Source organism: Neopsephotus bourkii, unplaced genomic scaffold (genome assembly GCF_033783945.1).
Source record: "Neopsephotus bourkii isolate Nb327-2 ecotype Australia unplaced genomic scaffold, CSIRO-AGI_Nbou_v1 NB_369, whole genome shotgun sequence".
In the NCBI taxonomy this organism is placed as follows: Eukaryota; Metazoa; Chordata; class Aves; order Psittaciformes; family Psittacidae; genus Neopsephotus; species Neopsephotus bourkii.
The window spans coordinates 1010396-1029834 of record NW_026900875.1 but is presented as its reverse complement, the minus strand read 5'-3'; the positions used below and the strand labels follow the sequence as shown (position 1 = coordinate 1029834).

At 43.8% G+C, this 19439-nt stretch overlaps 2 protein-coding genes and 1 long non-coding RNA gene across 14 annotated transcripts in view; 2 read left to right on the top strand and 1 right to left on the bottom strand.

The window, feature by feature from the left end:
- PSMD1 (proteasome 26S subunit, non-ATPase 1) overlaps positions 1-1833 on the top strand; it is a 69312-nt gene extending 67479 nt beyond the window's left edge. The window contains exons 24-25 of the mRNA XM_061348769.1: positions 644-798; positions 1626-1833. Coding sequence (XP_061204753.1) covers positions 644-790 — 147 coding nt within the window. The 3' untranslated portion in view covers positions 791-798; positions 1626-1833. The remainder of the gene's footprint in view (positions 1-643; positions 799-1625) is intronic.
- Positions 1834-2705: 872 nt separating this feature from the next.
- Positions 2706-5416, bottom strand: LOC133209889 (uncharacterized). Its single transcript, XR_009724787.1, has 2 exons — positions 5099-5416; positions 2706-2934 (listed from the first exon to the last, which is right to left on the bottom strand). It is a non-coding gene; the product is annotated as an uncharacterized LOC133209889 (long non-coding RNA).
- Positions 5417-9844: 4428 nt separating this feature from the next.
- Positions 9845-19439, top strand: part of ARMC9 (armadillo repeat containing 9) — a 73971-nt gene continuing 64376 nt past the window's right edge. For 11 of the 12 annotated variants that reach the window (XM_061348781.1, XM_061348779.1, XM_061348780.1 and 8 more), the window contains exons 1-7: positions 9845-10039; positions 10158-10246; positions 11924-12049; positions 12476-12646; positions 13582-13737; positions 16241-16327; positions 17555-17579. In XM_061348781.1, coding sequence (XP_061204765.1) covers positions 10193-10246; positions 11924-12049; positions 12476-12646; positions 13582-13737; positions 16241-16327; positions 17555-17579 — 619 coding nt within the window. In that variant the 5' untranslated portion in view covers positions 9845-10039; positions 10158-10192. The remainder of the gene's footprint in view (positions 10040-10157; positions 10247-11923; positions 12050-12475; positions 12647-13581; positions 13738-16240; positions 16328-17554; positions 17580-19439) is intronic. The other variant, XM_061348773.1, reaches the window with a different exon arrangement.

Here is a 19439-nt window from a genome sequence, read left to right as displayed (position 1 = left end):
ATTATGTTGATAACACACCAGTGTTTTAGTTGTTGCTAAGTAATGCTTACCCTGATGGACTTTTCAGTCTCTCATGCTCTGCCAGTGAGGAGGGGCACAAGAAGTCGGGAGGAAGTAGAGATGGGACAGCTGATCTGCACTAGCCAAAGGGATATGCTGGGAGGAAGCAGAGACAGGACAGCTGACCTGCACTAGCCAAAGGGATATATCATACCATAGATCATCATGCTTGGTATATAAACTGGGGAGGGTTGGCCAGAAGGGGCCGGTTACTGCTCAGGGACGATCTGGGTATCAGTCCGTGGGTAGTGAGTATCGTGTATCACTGTTGTTTGTTGGTTTGTGGTGTTTTTTTTTTATCTATCTCTTTTTGTTGTTTCCCTTTTTTATTATTATTAGTAGTAGTAGTAGTATTATAACTGATTTTAATTTTTAAACTGTTCTTATCTCAAGCCACAGGTTTTATCTTTTTTCCAGTTCTCCCCATCTCACTGGGGGCAGGAGTAATTGAGCAAGCAGCTGTATGGTACTTAGTTGCCAGCTGGGCTTAAACCACAACACCAAGGATAAACGCTGTGGCCACGAACAGTCCATCATGAGGTAGAGGCAAGCAGCGCTAATGCTCACTGTGTTTGTCTTGCAGCTTTCCATCGGAGGCATCATCATTCTGAAGGACACCAGTGAGGATACGGAGGAGCTGGTTGAACCTGTGGCAGCTCACGGTCCGAAGATTGAGGAAGAGGAACAGGAACCTGAACCACCAGAACCCTTTGAGTACATTGATGATTAAGACCTGAGGTACAGTGTACTGTGCAGAGTCATCTTTATTAGTCCCAATGAAGGAAAAGCCTCTTTGGATCAACTAAAGCAATTACCAACACCTAGCACTCTTGTTTTAGCTCTTGGACAGCTTCTGCGCCAGGTTGAGAAATATGCTTTATTCTGATTTGAAGATTTTGGCAGCAATAAAAGAGAAATCCACTCTTCTGGGTCATGCCTGACCTGCTTGTACTGGATCTGGTCTCTAATCTCGCAGGCCTGGCTGCTCTTGGGTAGAGCCTTGCCAGGCAGAGTTAGAGCCGTGCATGGGTTTACAGGCAACAGTTGAGATGGGAATAATCAGCTCATGAAAACGATCCCAGAGGTGCAAGTGGTTTATGTAACAAAGCTGTCATCTACTTGACCTCAGTGTAGCAGGATTGGTTGAAATCGAACTACTAGTCCCCTTTCTGGGGTTGTCTTGCTTTCCCAGCAGTTCTTAGAAGAATTTAAAGACACTCCAGTCATGGGCTGTATGGTGCTTTCTAAACCTGACTCATAGATCTGTTCCAGGCAGTGAATGGTGTGGTTCTCAGGTTCCTTGGCTAAAGTGCCTGAACTGGTATTCAAGTTTCTCAGTGAGAGGCAGAAACCCAGTTGCTTTATTTCCAAATATGGGCTGGCATTTCCCAGTGGTCCCAAGAGCAGAGAATATGGACTTGAATTGGTGGATAAGCAGCAAAATAAACTTCTTAAAAACTGTAAATGTTGCATCAGTGGCAGGCTTGGGTGAGTGTTTGGGGTCAACCACAAGAAGCCTTAGTTAAATACATTTGCTTTCTTGGTTTCTCTTTCCCCTCCTCCAGTGTCATGAACTCTAAAGAAGACACTATGCTTGATACCAGAAAGACAGACATGAAGACCTTCCTATCAAGATCTGCTGTTCAGTGCATGCAGCCCCAATCTGTGCTGAGCTAAAACTGATAGTCCGTGTTTTATGGCTGAAGAACAGATATATGCTATTTAGTGTACTCTTTCACAAAACCTTGTTTTCAAATAAATATATTAAAAATTCTTGACAGAAAACTTACTGCTTTAAAAAAAGAAAAAAGAAGCCTAACAGCTCACTCCAAATGTTAAAAACTAGACCCAAGTTGTGCATCTTCCTCCAGCAAAGCTGGACTGACTCTGCTCTGTAGAGTCGTGAGGATCTGTGTAGACCTCTACTTTCTCGAGCACTGACATAGGCTAGGCAACGTCACCAACTCTGGTCTGGCCCAACCACAGCACTGCTGCTACAGAGAGGGCAAGTCTCTACTTGACAGCAGCTGTCCAGATGAGGTCTGCATCCAAATTACCTCTGTGATACTAACTTTGCACTGATTTTCCCCCTTGTTCGTCCTTGTATTCATGTGATGGTGTGGGGCTGACAGAAGGGTTGTGGGTGTTAGTGATGGGGAAATGAGGCCATGTTTCTCTTTGTTTCACAGACTCCCTTTTCTTTGTCCTGTGTGCTTTCACCAAATATGAGCATAACAGCTCATGTGAGCATAGCTAGAAAACATTACAGGCCTAGATGATGTGAATCTGGACATGCAGGTTGTTACACTGATGTGCATCGTTAGCCAAGGGGGGGATTTACAGTCAGGGGTATGGAATGAGCAGCAGTCAGAAGGAAGGAATGCTGCTCCACCATTCACACTGCAGCCAGCCCTTCACCTGGTGAGCTGGAACACTTCAAAGGATGCACACCAGCGAGCCAGAGCCTGCAGCCGTGGTCAGCTGTAAGCCAAATGCTGGACGAAGCTCCATCAGTTGGAACAGCACTTAAACAGAATGAGGGGCTTATTGTATGTATGTTGAGAATATTTTGCTCCATGTGAACATACCACAAGCTCATGTGCATCAGTAATAATGGAAGACAAATCATGCATGTAGTGCCTGGAAGCTTTTCCAGCCGATGGTTTATTTTGGCGAATGTTACTGTAGTACTGTAGCAATAGAATAGCCTGCTATTGTTCTCTGAAAAGCTTAAGCAATACAGAGCAGAAATGTGGAGCCAAAAGCCAATTTTGAGTCTTAGGCTTCAATCAGAAGTCCCTGCAGTTGAAATGCCTCAGTAAGTGTCCAGATCTGTTCTCCCATGGAGCAGAGCCAAGAATGAACCTGAAATAGCTACAGACAATGTTACTGTTAGTAAAACTGGAAACAAAGAGGGGATCACTGCTTCAATCCCATGGACATTCAAAGTGAGAATTGTGGTGCAAGAAGTGGAAACTGGATAAATGTACATTGTGTAAGTCTTTCAGGTGCTGTAATCCCTTCCTTCTGAATGGGTACCGGGATCCCTTATTCCTGCACATTCTACTGGTACCAAATGGCGTGGTACATGGAGTTTTTCAGGTACCTTGTTAGTAATGCCTTGTGTCTTCTTACAAAATACTGTGTAGGGGGGAGGACGCTGGGAGGAGGAAAAGAAACCTCATTTCAGGTCACTCAGCAACCTGCCAGTTATTGCTGGGAGATCTCTAGAGTCTGAGTGGAAATGCTGGGAATAGCGGGCTCAGAAGGACCTAAAGTCCTATACTGATGCCTTGGCCAAGCTGTGAAGAGTCTGCTTCTATTCAATGGATCTTTTGCTGAGCCTTTGATACTAGAACAGACGTTTTCAGAGTAGCCAGTGTATACCTGGTGCTTGCTACAGGTTTAGTTCTGTGTGGCTGTGTAAATCTGTATGCACAGAGCAATTCCCACTGAGCTGTGTACTGCCTGGGGCACTATCCAGAAGACTTAATTCTTCTGCTAAATGATTTTCTTGTCCCTGTAAGATCAATCCTGCTTCTGGCAGTGATGTTTCCCAGAGCGCCCTTGGCACAAACAAACATAGAAACCTCACATAGCCCCAAACTGATTTCTGAGCTGCTACTCTGGAGCCAGGCACTAAGGTTACACTTGGGCAGTTGGATTTTTAGAGGAGATTTTGATGTCTGTGAAAGAAAAAGGCCATGTGTGCCAGGCTGGGGCACCAGGAGGGACGTTGAGAGTTGTCCTCACTTCCCCGGCTCTGCTGCTCGCTGCATTTTCCTCTAGAAATGTTCTGAAGATACAGCAGAAAACCCCTAGAAAGAGAAAATTCTAGAGAATGGCCAGGAAACCTCCATAAATCTTCTTGAAAGGTGCTGGAAGACCTCTGAGAAGGCTCTGGAAAGCTGCCTGGGGGTGGATCCTGCCCCTATGCTAAGGCATCTGACCAGTTTCCCTTGGGACAGATGGTGGCCAGCAACTGCAGAAGCAGCTCATTGCTGTGCTTGGGGGATGGAGGTCACTGCTGGCTGTTTGATCTCTAGTTTGGAGGATGCATGGTGGGAGCCTGCAAAGCTGTGGTGCTGCTTTAAATAATGTCATTTAGCCCCAGTGACTCATGAGTGCTGATTTCTTCAGAAGTGCTGCCCCTCCGGGCCTTCCTGGGGATGCTGTGGAGGGACCCACCCTCGGGCTGTTTGCCAGGGGCTAATTGGACCTAATGCTCCCGGGTTTGCCAGAGGAGCAGGAGAGGCTGAGGTGGCAGGAAGCATGCTTCTGTCCCTCCTGACTAATCGGCCTCATCCCCCTTAACCCTGGGGGAAAATAAATCACTCCAAAAGCATGCTGCTTCTGACAGATCCCAGAGTCCCTCCAGGAGGCCCTGGACATGCCCTCAGTCTCCCCTTTCCGCTTACTAACTTGGGTACAAGCCCCTTGCTTGGCACTGTGCTGGGGACCAAAGCAGAGATGAGTATGTGGAGGTATAGCTCCCAGGGCAAGGGGTCTTTGAGGAGGGGGACAACAGGCCCCATTGCACCTTTGCCCCAGCAGGCACTCAGTAGGTCTCATCCTCCCACCTCTTCCCCATTACAACAGTGCCACCATCCCCATCTCTCCCTTTCTTTCCAGGGCCAGGTGAAAGTCTTGCTCCTCCTAGTTCTACACAAAGGTTGGGCGCTGCTGATAATGATGATGATACTGATGGTTTATCTCCCTGTCTCCTGGAGGCTGGAACATCCCATACCCTTGCCTCTGCCAGACCCCAGCCTGCCCCAGTGCCTCCCCTGCCTGCTGCTCTCAGTGCTGGTGGCAGTTGTTTTGTTAGCCCACCTTAACCATACAGTACTAGCAGGATGAGGGAGATGGGGAGCACAGACACTGCAGGACTGTGCAAGGCTTGTGTTTACTTGCAACCTCTCATGGGACCAGTGGGCATTAAGGCCTTCCCCCAAGGGTGCTGATTTTTCCCCAGTGTGACTTCATATGGGAGCAAGGATCTTTGCTTCCTCAGGGAAGATAACTGGTATTGGCAGACCTGTTTCAACGTGTTTCTCCAGCACTGGTGCAACTGAGCAGGCCCTTGCTCTGTGTCTTGGGAGGAGAAGCTGCCCCAGCCCCTGCTGCTGGTCTCCAGCTCAGGTCTGGCTTCACTCGGCCTCTGAAGTTCTGTTCTGTGTGGGCAAATGGTCCAGCTGTCATTGGCCCAGATATGGAGTTTTGTTGTGAGGTCTGTACTCCAGTTCCTGGCATCGGCTGCACAACCAAAGCTCTGGTTTCACTCAGGACTGTGCAGATACTCAGGTGAGTCATCGGTGTCTCCTCCAGCAGGGGAGAATCAGCACTACAGAGAAGTGACTCGCAAATCCTGCTTCTGCCGAAGTCCACTGGAGATCAGCTAATGAGAGGTTCTAAAGACCATAACCCCTGACGTCTGAGCCCTATGCACTTGGTCTGATGGACCCTGCTGCCTGACAGCCCTCTGCATGTGTTTAAGCAGCATATATGTTTGGGTGGGTTTTTTTCTGTGTGTTTGCAAAGCATATGCAGAAAATGGACAGTGAAGGGTCTATACTATAAGGGTCCAGGTGAGGCAGGTCCTGGCAAGCATGAGGGGACACCCTAGGGCTTGCTGCCCACCGCCTTGGTGTAAGGCTGGTCAAGGGGAAGGGCAGTCGTTTAGTGGCAACAGCATCCCCAGCAAAGGCTATAAATAGCTGCTCTATGAGCCAGGGAATAACTCCTGCAAAGGCAAGGTTAATTATCAGCAGAAATTATGGGGACATTGTTCCTCCAAAGATAACCTGCAAAAGATGAAGCATGGAGCAAATTTTTCCCCTTCAGAGTGAAGGAAAAAGACCTGAAATATTGGTGCAGTGTCTTTGTTCTTAGCTTTAGGCTGGCTCTCCCATTTAATTGTATTCTTCATTCCGTGTCAGTGAGAACGAAGACGGATTAACTTTTTGTTCGACCCCCTCCCCCCCATGTCCTCCCAGAGGAGAAGCTGAGGTAGGGCAAATTCTCTGTTTAACTTCACACAGAGATCTTTAAGCACGAAATATGGGGCTCAGGGATGAACAAGAAGCAGCTGAAAATAATTTGCTGGAAACATCTACATTGGACAGCACAGCTTACGGGCTCATTCACAGATGAAACCTGCTGCTCGCTTCTCTTGCAGGCCCAGAGGTTTTGTGATTGGGTGGTGGCCATTGCTCTGTGCGGAGAGCAGCATCAAAGCTGTGCCCATGCAATGAAGGCAGTGAGCCTCGCTGGCACTGGGGGTGTTTCCCCTGATGATGAAGCTCTGTGCCCTGCTGTTTCTGTGCCCCTGCTCTCCCAGGCTATTTTTAACATACAACATTTTTTTAATGGAGCATCTGTAGCAATTCCCTCCTCCCAGACCCCTGCCATTTTTGGCTGGAAATCCTTGCTGTTACTGGAAGCCAAGCCCTCTCCAACACTGGTGTTCACCTTGGTTGGGGGCTTAATGACTCATGCCTCAAATGAGCACATGCCAGAAATCCCTGCTTTGCCCCCTCTGGGCTCAGGGCACTGAGCTGCCATCATTCCCCATGGAGGCACCCCCAGCCCTGCAAAGGCAGTCGATTAGTCTCTCCTGGTTGTCATCTCTGTCCCTGTAAGGATCTCTGAAGGATGATCTCTGCCACAGGTGGAAAGGTTCCATGGGCTGATCTGCTGTGAGCCTCCTTCATCATTTTGCAATTGAGCAGAAATGAGCATTTGGGGGATGCACCAGCCAGTTCCTCCTTCTTCCCTGCTTTGCAGTGAGCAGGTCAAGAGGCTTCTGGACCTCAAGGAGAGCTGAGTTCACCCTGTTGCCTCCTTCATGCATCCCATGGCACAAAATCAGCCTCCATTGTGCCTCTCCCTGGTCAGGGACTTTGGTTACAGGAAATTACTGAAGAAAGGGCTGCATATAAATAGCCTGGCATGGGCTGACCACATCCTTCTGGGGAGAGGTGAAACCTGAGGCTTGGCAGCAGGTAAAAAAGCCCCATCCATGGGAGACAAGAGCGGCTTTATGATAGACTGAAGCTGGAGTGAGCAGAGAGGTTTTGCAATTCCACTGCACTGGTTTTCATTGCAGGGGGCCCTGAGGAAGCACTGCTGTGTAATTCAGTATGAGAGCAGTGTCTGAACTACTGGGCAAGTGCCTTAGCTGAGTGCAGGACTTTAGTCCAAGCAAACCTGTCTGTCTCCCAGCCAGTCCCAGTAGGAGGCAGTCCATGCTCCAACCCAGTCAGCAATAATGTGTCATCAACTGAAAACTCAGATGACTTCTTATTTATTTATTTATTGCTCCTTCAAAGTATTCACTGAAAACCCAAACCAAAATTTGGTTTTGCAACTAAAAGCTGAAGTTCTACTCCAAAAATTACAGGATGTTAAAGCTTCAAAAAGCGTTCCTCTCTTGCCTGCTTGCTTTTAGTTTTAATGCAACCACTTGGAAAAGCTTCTGTGTGAAGACATTTCCTGCAAAACTTTCCAGTTGGGCACGGAGAATGGCCTTCTGTCTTCTTAATCCAGCAGAAGGGTACAATCCAGTTCAGGACCTGCAGAGCGGTGTGGTCTTCACTGGGGTTTCAGGAATCTGCTCTCCTGTCCCTTTGCCCCTGCTTGTTGTGATGTGCTTGCTGGGAGTGTGGAGGAAGCCTGAAGAACACAGGTGAGGTTTCTCCTGATTTGCTGGGGAAGCTCCTCCCCTAGCAGGATTTCTTTAAGTGAGAACATCTCGCAGGCATATTGAGTTAGGGAATGAGATGTTTTTAGGGGCCTCTGGCAACGGCAGAGTTGATAGGTGAAGTGACCTGTTTCTGGCGCCTTTTCACCCATAACATGAAACACAAGTAAGTAAAAACTGGGCAACTTGGCACAACTCTGGTTCAAATAATTGCTCTGTCTGTCCCTTATCGGGACAAGCATAACTTGAAGAAGCAAAGCATGGGAGAGGGCATAGATTTGTCAAAGCTGCCTCTGTCCCTCATAAGATATTTAACATCTCCCTTTCCCAAAGAGCAGCAGTCTGCCTCAGTATTTTATCCACAAATACCAAACCAGAGTTGAAATAACTCCCACGGGTTATGGATGGAGTGCTAGTTCCTGTTCACCATCCATCATAACTCTGCTTCCCATCACCTCACCCTTTCCAAATATTTCACCAGTCAAGCTGGTAATTTTAGACCTTGCAAGAATGTTCAAGGGTGATATTTTTATTTTTTTTTCCTGTTCCTTAGATGTTTGTTGTTCATGGGTTTGGGGGGAGGGGGTTGTGGTTTTGGGTTTGGGTGTTGTTTTTTTTTTTGGGGGGGGTGGTGGTGGTGTTTGTTTGTTTGAATTAGTTAAGGAGAACACCACCCTTAGATCATGGCCAAGGGAGGATGGTCGCCTGAACTGTATTCACCCACACTGGTGTTGGAAAGTTAAAGTTTGACTGGGAAGTAGTCTCCTTGGAGAGCAGTGCCCCTGAGCTGGCTGGTCAGATTAGCTTTGGGGTTTCGTGATATTGCTGAGGGTCAAAATCCGAGTATGTGTGTCAGATGCAAATCTCTGCATTCTGTTTCAGCTGTCCACTTATGAGCCTTTTAAATGAAGAAAGATGGTGCCATGCTGTGTCTGGTTGTAGGATGTGCAGAGGACATGGTCTTCTTAGGTGTTAATGATGGAAAACAAGACTGTGGTTTTGGGGTGAGACCAAAACCCCACAGGACATCACTGGTGCTACAATGTCATTGCACTGTGTCTTGCAAATGCTTGCTAGAAACTTGCTGTTAATGGCAAGAGGTTCATTAACACCAGAGTTAATTAAAAATGGGACAAAGCCTTGGTAGGTGGCTTGGTCTAACCCCATTTATTTTGGTCACGATTCTACGAGGGAATGACATGTCAGGTGTGTGCCTGCTGGTGCAGTACGTGCACAACCCATGGGGCTGGTCTCGGTGTCCCTCCCCCTGGCTACACTGGAGCTGCGATTCAGGCTCATTGCGCAGTGCTCAGCCTCTGCAGGACTCTCACTTTTTCTTCTGGCATTGTTTCCAAAGGAACCTTCCAGGCAGTTAGGTAATGCAGGTGACCATGGCCACAGGATCTACTAACCAGAGAGGGAATTACTCCCAGCCTTTGTTGCCCAAGGAAGTTGTGAATGCTCCATCCCTGGCTGTGTTCAAGGCCAGGTTGAACGGAGCCTTGGGTGGCGTGGTTTAGTGTGGGGTGTCCCTGCCCCTGGCGGGGGTTGGGGGTGGGGGCTAGAACTGGATGATCTTAAGGTCTTTTCTAACCCTATTCTCTGGTTCCATGCCCTCAGAGCATGCAGCGCTCAGTAGCTAATGTGGCGGGGACACAGTGCTGGATGATAAATCATGTAACTGAGCAGCAGAAAGCTATGGGCCTACAGGTAGGCACACTACAGGCTGCGCTTTTAGAAGGCTTCTGTCTGCCCAGGGTGGCAAGGGGGTACAGAAATATAAGTTAAGACAGTAGGTAATTAAACACATGAACTTGACCCCAAACTCGCCTCAGGACGGTCAGGTCAGAGAGTGTGAAGCGGCAACAGGCGACTCTCCACGCCGCGCTACAGGGACGCTGCCGCCGGCATGGTGAAGCCCCCCGATCACGTGATGCACACTTTCCAGCACGGTATTGGCTGAGAGGGATCATGTGCAGCGGGATGGGGCGTGGCCTGGTGAGAGGTCGCGGTTGCCAAGGCGACAGGAGGCGGCGGCGCGGGGTTGTGGGTAGGCCGTCCGCGGTGGTGCTCGGTTCGCTCACGGGCTGGTAGGGCCGCATGTTCGCGGTTCTTGAGGGTGCGGCCAGGGTCCCCCCGTCCGGGTGGGGTGCAGCGGGCCGCACTGGCGGTCTGCTGGGTGAGGAACCGATGTGACGGCCCCGCGGCCTGGCGAGAGCAACGATTCTGGTCGGCGAGGACCGGCCTCGGAGCTTCCTTGGAGGTGCCTTACGGAGAGTTTGTGTCTACCTCATGCGGTTTGTTTGGGATGAAATGGCTGATGGGCTGTGCGTGGCTGGGGTTGTTTGAACAGCTGTGCTATCTGATAACCCTTTCCTTCTTCACGATTTTTTAGGTTTATCAACAATGACCCACAGCAGTTAACACTTAATGATGAGTAACAGTCAAGTTTGTGAATCCGAGTTACTTGGACTAGTGAGAGAGGTTGGTTTTCTCTCTTTTTTTCTTTTTGGTTGACATGAGCAAAGCAAAATTTCATAATGCTTGTGTTCAGAGCAAGGCATTGTAACTGTGGTCTAAATTCTGGAGTTATTTATCTGGGCAAGTGTTTGCTACACCATGAAATCATATTGACTCCTGTCATGCTCTGTAGATTCAAAGGGCTTAAAGTCCATTAAATGCCAGCAGTTAAACATAAAACAGTCTGGAATTGTCTGTTGTTCATTGCAAATTAGACTTTCATTAAAGGAACAGTTAAGCTGATAAGATCGACAGGCAGTTTTAGGGCTGAGGTCGAACTTGTGATAATATTAAGATCTTTAAAACATTGTTTAGCTACCACCTTGTTCCATATGTGTATAAAAATCACAGCAGCATATAAAACCCCTACAGATGACAAAGGCCAGGCTGAAGTCCTGAGGCTACTGATCTCTGTGGTTTAATGCCTAATCAGGATTTTCCAGCAAGTCACTCCTTTTATAGGCCATATGGGTAGAGGTAATCAGAATGTATTCTAAAGTGTGGAATGGTCCTGTGAAAAAGAGAGAGGCCGGCTTTCAAGAGCAAGTGCCTCGGGCTTCTGGATAAATTGGCTAAAATGGAACATTTATGATTTGGAGCAAGAACACAAACTGTGATCTCTGCTGCTTGTTACCGCTCCATTCCTTTAATTGACACTGTGTTGGTAGACTAGTTTAGGGCCCTAAATGAACACCAAACCAACAAAACCTAGACCCCCTGCCTTGTATGATCCATCTATTGCAGTGTTCCACAGATGCCAGTGCTACAGAGGGACAATCAGGAGTGGCATTCAGTGCCCAGTTTCACTAGGCTGTCTGTTGAAAGCCTGGACAGAGAGTTTACCAAATGGCAAAGTCATACACAACCTAAATCATTTTTTGTGAATCTTGGAAAACAAACCTATAAAGAGGCTTAAGTAGTTAATCATTACTATATTACTGTTTATGCTAACAACGGAGAAAGTAAATGATTCTTGTTCTCTGTAGCAAATCAAAATGAATAGATTTTCTACAGATTTGAATATATCAAAATGAAGTATGATGTCTCGCCTCAGCAACCAATAACTAAGACTTCTGAGATGGGGGAAGAAGGGAAAAGTTCTGTGTGATATAGTAACTGTGCATTTTAGGAGGAAGAGGTAGGGCTATTTATCTCTTTCTCAGAAGAACAGTGCTTCATTAGATGGTTATTAATTTGGCTTGCATAGCTTCAAATGAGTGACCTAGCTTAGAATTCAAGCTATCTGTCTACTGCTGTGGAGATTAGAGTTATGCTTGAGAACTCTGTTCTCCAAGAATGCTGTTTGCAAGGAAGTTACTCGTTTCTTCAACCAAGGTATAGCATTAATGTATTTCAGTTCTTTTCCTTGTTTGTTTGAATGAAATTACTGGCTAAATGGAGGAGCATAATTTTTTCAGAGAGGATGTGCTTGGTTGTTAGTACTGTTCTCCAGGATGCAGGAGGAAATTTAGTTCTGAGACAGTATTTCCCTACCATAAAGTCTTGGTTTGTTGCTGTGCAGTCTTTGGCATTTATTTACCCTGCTACAGAGAAACTTTAAAGGACTTTGGCAATTTGTGGGTCACTCACTGGAGCATTAATAATCTAAAAACATACTATTCCTATGTTTTTGTCTTGTAGTATTTGGATTTTGCTGAATTTGAAGAAACGGTGAAAGTATTTACAAATGAATGTCAAATAAAAGGGAAGACACTACCTAAACCAGCAGGTGTTTCCTCAAGAGATTCAAAAGCTTTGGCTGTTCAGGTAATGCGTATTTTACACTACTTTCAGTAATACTAAAAGTAGTTAAAGGCTACTAATCATTGTGTGAGATTACAGTGTCTCTTAGTGGTCTGAAGAGGTTCTTGATTATTTGAAGAAGTCTGCTAGCAGTCATCTTCCAGTACAGAACCTTCAACTTTGGATTTTTTGATTGGTTGGTTGGTTGGTTGATTGGTTTTGATTGTTTTTTTCAGGACTCCAGTCCTTTTGAACCCAAGACAGTAGTTTTGATTCTGACTATTTTAGGTTTTTAGCTTGCCATACTTTAGTAAGACTGATTTTTGCACATTGTAGGCATTTATTTTTCCTCTGAGGGTTCAGGTGGCACTTGAATTCTTCATTCACTGTTGGAAAAATGTAGTGTTTCTGTGTCTGTTTTTTTTCACTGAATGCTTTTCGCTTTTGCAGAAAGATCTGCTTACAGCATTTGAAAATGGTGAACAGAAAGTTTTCTTCCAGCTCTGGGAGGAACATATTTCATCTTCAGTCCTGGACGATGAACCGGCTGCTCAGAAGCTGGAGTTTTATCTTCACATACACTTTGCCACCTACCTCTTGAAACACAATATTGGAAAGCCTGTAAGTATAGTTCACAATTCAAACTTTAAATGCCTTTTGCTGGGTTTACTTCATTTATTTGTCTTCAATGTGGGTGAGGATGGGATATTTACTAAGAAGAATTCCCAGTCTTTGGGCTGCAGCCTGCATTTTAGTTGAACCAGACCCCTTTTATTGTGAAGTGTAGAGATGGAAGTTGGAGGTTTCTTTCTCCTGGAGCTCCTGAAGTATTTTAAGTTGGAAAGCACCAGCATGTTGATGCTTAAAACACTTATTTTTCTTCCAGTTTGGACTAAAGCTGTCTGTTGAAATACAGACGTTTCTGATAAAATGAGAAAGCTGAATCTTGACCAGCTCAAGATATCATGTCAAAAACTAATTCCAAGCTGTCATAAGATAAAAACTGTGTTACATGGGACATTTATGATGAAGAGGAATTTAAGTAGCCTGGACTCAGCCAGGGCATAATAGCTTCTGCCTTACACCTGTCAGCTGCTACAGGAGTATTTGGATGCCTTCACTTTGTTTTCCAGCCTCTAAGAAGCTTTTGTTTTGTGTGCCAGCTCCCCTTCCTGGTGCTGTGAGTTGATTTTGTGATTTTGCACTTATGGTTGAAATGAAACATGTCTAAAGTAGGTGTTTCCTCTCTGCCCTGAGTATGGAAATGCACCCTGCTTTAGAAATCTAGCTTGAAGAGGGGAGGAATAATTTACATTCAAAAAGCAGCTGTCCCTCACTTTTATTGGACCTGGGGGACAGAGACAACATTGGTTTAAATTTTCTTTATTGAGTGGCAAAAGCAAGCTATAATGCTCCCCAGTGAAATAAATCTTGCTTTTTAGAGAACAGATATTCTGGCATTTCAAATTTAATGTGTTTAGATCTCTGTATTTGCCAGCATTACAGTGTGTTCAGAGTAGTAGTTTTCTAAATAAATATGCTACTTTATTTCCTAGGACAAAGCTGAACTTGAGGAAAGGATTTCTCATTTTAAGGGATACCTGGAAACAAAAGGAGCTGCACTGAGTCAGACTCCAGAGTTTCTTCCCTTCTATGCTTTGCCTTTTGTTCCAAACCCCATGGTACATCCTTCATTTAAAGAACTTTTCCAGGTAAGTATCTGTTTTGTAAAGATGGTATTCATAACAGTTTTTCTCAGGGGGTAATAGCTATTGAATGATGTTTAATTTGGTAATAATTTTTATTGTTTCCTTTAAAAGAAACTATGCAGTCATAAAAAAAACAAATATTTGATGGAGGAAGAGTTGTGAGAGGGTTGCTGGGTTTAAAACATGATAGCTAAGCATGAGGAGACTGAAGCAGTTTCATTTAATGTGGAAAAGAGGAAGTCAAGTTTATAGGTAATCCTTCTGTAACAAAAAAAGACACAGTGTTGCCTGTGCCTCCATCCCCCCCCCCCCCCAAAAAAAAAAAAAGAGTGCTGGAACAGCATAGCTGTGCTTAGTGGTTTGGTGACTCTTAACCACAGGCATTTTTCCTGTTTTTTTCTTTTTTTTTTTTTTTTGTTAAATATGTTTCAGCCTTTGCTTTGTTTCAGAGTTGAGTTCTTAGGTTTGCATGTGCAAGGTGAGAAGAGAGCATAAAAGTTAGTGTGCTTGAACTTGAACATATTTGCAGGTGCACTTTCAATGTGATGAAGATCTACAGTTATTCTATTGGTGAAAGTGTAACAAAACACCCTGAGGTTGACTGCTTTCTGGGCACCATGCAGGTAGATGATTAGGAGATGACAGTTTGATGTTCCAAAGCATTGGTGTACCTTCCCCTGAGGTACAGCCACCATTTCCCTTGCGGTGAAAAACTGTGCCTTGACTTCTTGGTTATGCTGGGAACAGCTGGTTACATGGTTGGACTGGATCAAGAACCTGATCTGCTTTATTGCCTGTGAATGTGTATATACAGCTCCCATGTACACACACAGGTACAAAAATTTGTTTGTAAAATATGTACAGTATTTTTGCAGGGTTATATATGCTTGAAATGGTTCACAATCCTACCTTGTGGACATTTGTGCTGGCTTTTATAAGCAGATGAAGGCAGTTACTGTGGTAGGAGGAGATATCTTCAGCCTGCCACAGTTGCTGCCACACATTTTTTGATATTGCATGAAAGCTTAAGTAATATTTGGCCTAGGGCTGAATTTGGATGTACCAGCTGATAAGGAGCTCCAGTTTAACACCAAAAAGAGGCATATACAGCAGTTTTCCTTCGGGACTAGCTATAAATACTGAGATGTACTGTTTGACCTCAGGGGTGGGATGTGACTACTTTTTTTTTTAATTAGCAACTTTTTTTTTTTTTTAACCCTTCTCCCCCCCCTCCCCTTTCCCCCCCCTTTTCCCCTGAATGCCTTATCTGAGATGAGATCCTCAGGTTTATTCATAGTAACCCAATGTCCAAGCTCTTAGTCCAGTCACTCATATTTTCTTGTGGGAATTGTACAGCTTATTCCATGTTGGTGTTGAAATAAAGATTGTTTTCTGTTTGAGAAAGAACAGCAGTGAGTCACTAGTCTGCTAAGCGGTATTCTTAGCATTTTTTTTTACTCAGGCGTCTGATGCTTTATATAGCTGAGTTCCTATCTGTTTGTGTAATAGATCTTGAAAAATAATATACACTCCTCTCTGTAGGAGACATGTTTCCTTTGGTAATATACAGCATACTGCTATGCACCACTGTCTGGATACTGAATTGGTAAATGCAGCAACTAAACTCTGTGTGCTCTCCAGCACAGTGAAATAAGGGCAGATCTGAGCTGTGAGAACAGCTTGCAGCATATGCGTATACAGCAGTAAATTTAGGAACTCCTGCTGTTTGTTGGAAGATACTGCTTTCTCATTTGCTGGCTTGCTTTTCATCAAGCAGAAAGGAGCTTAACTGAAGGTTTGAAATAGAATAAATGAGTATTCAGTGAATTCTTAGCTGTAGTTTGGCCTTCTTCCTTAACTGTTATTTTCTTGTGCTTATGAGATATTATGTCAGGCAGAAGACAGCATTCCAGTTAATGGCTGATATGTTGGTCTGGTTTTTTGTATATGAGTTGCTTCTATCCAAATCCTTATTTTAGAACTGTTGTACCCTAATCACTGATGTCATATCATGACAAAATTTACATTTCCCAGATGTTGTTAGGAGTGAAAGATATCTAGTGATTACTTTTAGAAAGCTGAGCAGCGGGAAATCATTCATTTCATACTCTAGTTCATAAATATAAAATTCACTTTAATATTTTTATCTTTTTTTCCAAGATGCTTATATTTTTTAAGTACTTCTAATTTAGGGGCAGTTGTTGCATGTCATATGAGGCACTAATATTATATGGTACTTTAACACTTTAAATAAAGCTACACTGCATTTCTAGAACAGGGATCCCTATCGTTTAGGGGTAATACTGAACTCTCTTCTATCTTCTGTACACTGTTATGGGTATCTAGCAAACACATTCACTTCAATAACAGTGAAGGGAAAAACATTTCAGTACGATGCTGGCTGCCTTGTTTAGTAGTAGTGGAAGGTGGCTGTGATCAAAACAGTACTTTCAGCAGAGTGTATGTATTTGGTGGAAAACTGTCATCATTTGGTTTTCTTTTCAAGGATTCTTGGACATCGGATTTAAGGATGAGACTGGAAAAGTTCCTGTCTCTGACCCTCAAAGACACTCCTCGGCTACTCACTTTATTTGTATCCTTTTGAGAAAACACTTTGAAGATAATTAAAATTACTGGAAAGAGGCAGTATAATTTACTGGAAGAGTATGCTGCTGAGATTTGCAGCAGAACTGCAGTAACGTTGCAGTTCAGTGTTTTTCAGATAGGAAACTTTGGTTATAATCTTTTGAAAAAGTTACGTAAAGACAATGGATAGATGCATATGGACTTGCATATTTATTGTATGACTATTCTTTGCTTCCATGAAGAAAGTACAGGATACCTGAAGACGCTGACCTGAGCTGACTTCTGTCTCGGCATTAACTAACTAAAAGCTTTTAGTCTTTTCTAGCTGAAAGTTTTCCAGGGCTTTTAAGGGTTCCAGAAATTGTTCTACGAGATGGCTTGTGATCCAGAGTTATTTTTCTAACAATATTGTTTAAGCTGTGTTGTCAGGCCTAATTTGCAAACTCACTAGCTATATGACAAATTTTCTTCCCTGTTTTTCATCAGTACAGTTACACGCAGGGTAGAAAGAACTGGAGTTATTGTCTCTAGGTTTTTGGGGGTTTTTTGGGTGTTTTTGTTTTCTTTTTTTAACAGGACAAGTTAAAAGTCCTTTTCTTGCTGTATCTTATTTTATTTTGAAGCAACATGTTGCCATGGTGGTACTGAATGATGAGCTGGGAATAGATTCCTTCTGTTCCATTCTTGCCTGTTTGCCAGAGTGCAGAACAGTGATCAAAACGGTGTTTTCACTTCCATCTTAAGGATGTTTGTGTGGGAGTCTGGCATAAAACAGCTAAAGAAAATTTTCTCTCTGCTTATTTCTCTTTATGGAGTAATTGACCGGATCCTTATTGAGCCCTGAATATTTCTTAGGTATAAAATGTCACTTACCCTTAAACAGTTGCATATTTGTATGTTGCTGTGTAAAATCAGTGGGTTGACTTTTGATTTTGGTGTTAATACATTTATACTGGAGTTACTCTTATCGTCTACTTCAGGGCTGGATTTAGTATCTTTAAAGGTCTCAAGTCTGTGCAACATTGTACATTGTATACGAGATTTTTATGTATTTATTATTGATTCATTTATTGCTTTCCTGTAAAGCATTAGGCATTGGCTGTTGCCTGGGACTGTAGGAATATTTGATTTGGCTGGGTTTGCCAGTTGGTTGAATTTCTCATTCTGTGTCTCTGGAACAAACATGTACTGAAAGAATGCACGTTTTCCTGAACTGCTCCTGCACAAACAACAGAAGGAGAATGAACAGTGCAGCAAAGGTAAATGCTGAGATGTGGTAAGATTATTGGGGGCTATAGTAGTAGTAGAAAGTACACCTGCAATGACAGGGAAACTAGTGATGCATGGCAAAAAATCCTCTGAAATCCAGACCTCTGTCTTGGTAATAGTCATTGCTAGACTGGTTGAGGTCAGTAGGGTTGAACATAGAAATGCTATAAATGTGAAAGGGCTTAATCATAGGATTTGTATTTTAAGTCTGTTCTGTCCAGAAATACGGTAATAACAGATGGAGAACTCTGTAGAAAGTGCATACTAGCACTCCATTTTTAGTTATGATGAAAGTAAGTTTTCTCAGATTTCTTTCCCATACTTGCTTATGCCTACCTGCATCTGCCAGATTTCAAATTTCATTCAGTTATTTGGATCACTGTCTGATGATTCTCAACAGACTTGATTCTTGTTCTTATTCACTCTTCCTGTTTAAATTCCTAAAATAGCACATACTGAATATTCTCCTGAATAAGAATGTGTTTAAGTATGGCTCTGGTGTGTTGCGTTTTTAGGTAAGCTGTTCATACACACCTAAGTGTGTTAGTGACTTGGGGATCTTTAAAAAAATGATTTCGGCACTGAATTCTGTTGGATTCTGATGGCATTTGAAGTTATGTGCCTTTTAAAAACCACTTCAATAAATAGAACACCTCCCGTATGAAGACAGGCTGAGAAAGTTGGGGCTGTTCAGCCTGGAGAAGAGAAGGCTGCGTGGAGACCTCATAGCAGCCTTCCAGTATCTGAAGGGGCACCTATAGGGATGCTGGGGATGGACTGTTTGTTAGGGACTGTAGTGACAGGACAAGGGATAACAGGTTAAAATTTAAAGAGGGGAAGTTTAGATTTATTATAAGGAAGAAATTCTTTACTGTAAGGGTGGTGAGGCACTGGAATGGGTTGCCCAGGGAAGTTGTGAATGCTCCATCCCTGGCAGTGTTCAAGGCTAGGTTGGACGAGGCCTTGGGTGAGATGGTTTAGTGTGAGGTGTCCCTGCCCATGGCAGGGGGGTTGGAACTAGTTGATCTTAAGGTCCTTTCCAACCCTAACTATTATATGATTCTATAACTAAGGTTCCTAACGATCTTGCATTTATTTTTTCACCTGACTCTGTGTTCACTTTATTAGTAGGTATTTGTATGAGTCCAGCTGGTTTCTTCAGATGACTTCTCCTCTTGAGTTATTTTAATCTGTAATTTTAAACTGAGGATTTACTACTTGTAGATTGAATTAAGGAGAAAGCTAGGCTTATCTCCCAGGGTGAGTTCCAGGTATTTTCTTTGTTATTTGTCTTGCATTAGACTTTCATTGAATAGTAGAAAGATCTTTGTGGATGTTTATTTTCCAGAAGTTACTTTTTTCTTGTGGCAATAATTCAATACTCTGATTAAAAAGAAATGACTACATGATTGGACCTGAATTATTTTGAGTCTAAGTGCTTCTTATTTGCATAGGTTCTGTGCCTTGTACAAGTACAGGGAATGTCATGGTATTGAATCCATGCAGGTCAGCTTTAATTTGTAGATCTGTTATGTGCCTTGGAGACTGAGTTGGTTTGGATTTTTCATAAACATTACTTGAGGGCTGTCTCATATGAATGTTTTGGATCTGAGATGTTATCTTTGCAGTATGCTGCTCAGATCACATGGGATCTGCAGTACATACTTGCTGTTGGAAAATGTTTATCAGTGAAGGAGAAAAGCAGAGAAAATTAATAGGCAACACTTGAACAAAGAGAAGTGTGGCAGAGAGTCCTGGAAGCAACCTTTTGTGCATAGTTGTCAGTCATTAGTCTGACATACTGAAGCACTTGAAGTTTAGGTGGGGTGGTGCTTATGCTCTTGAGAGTG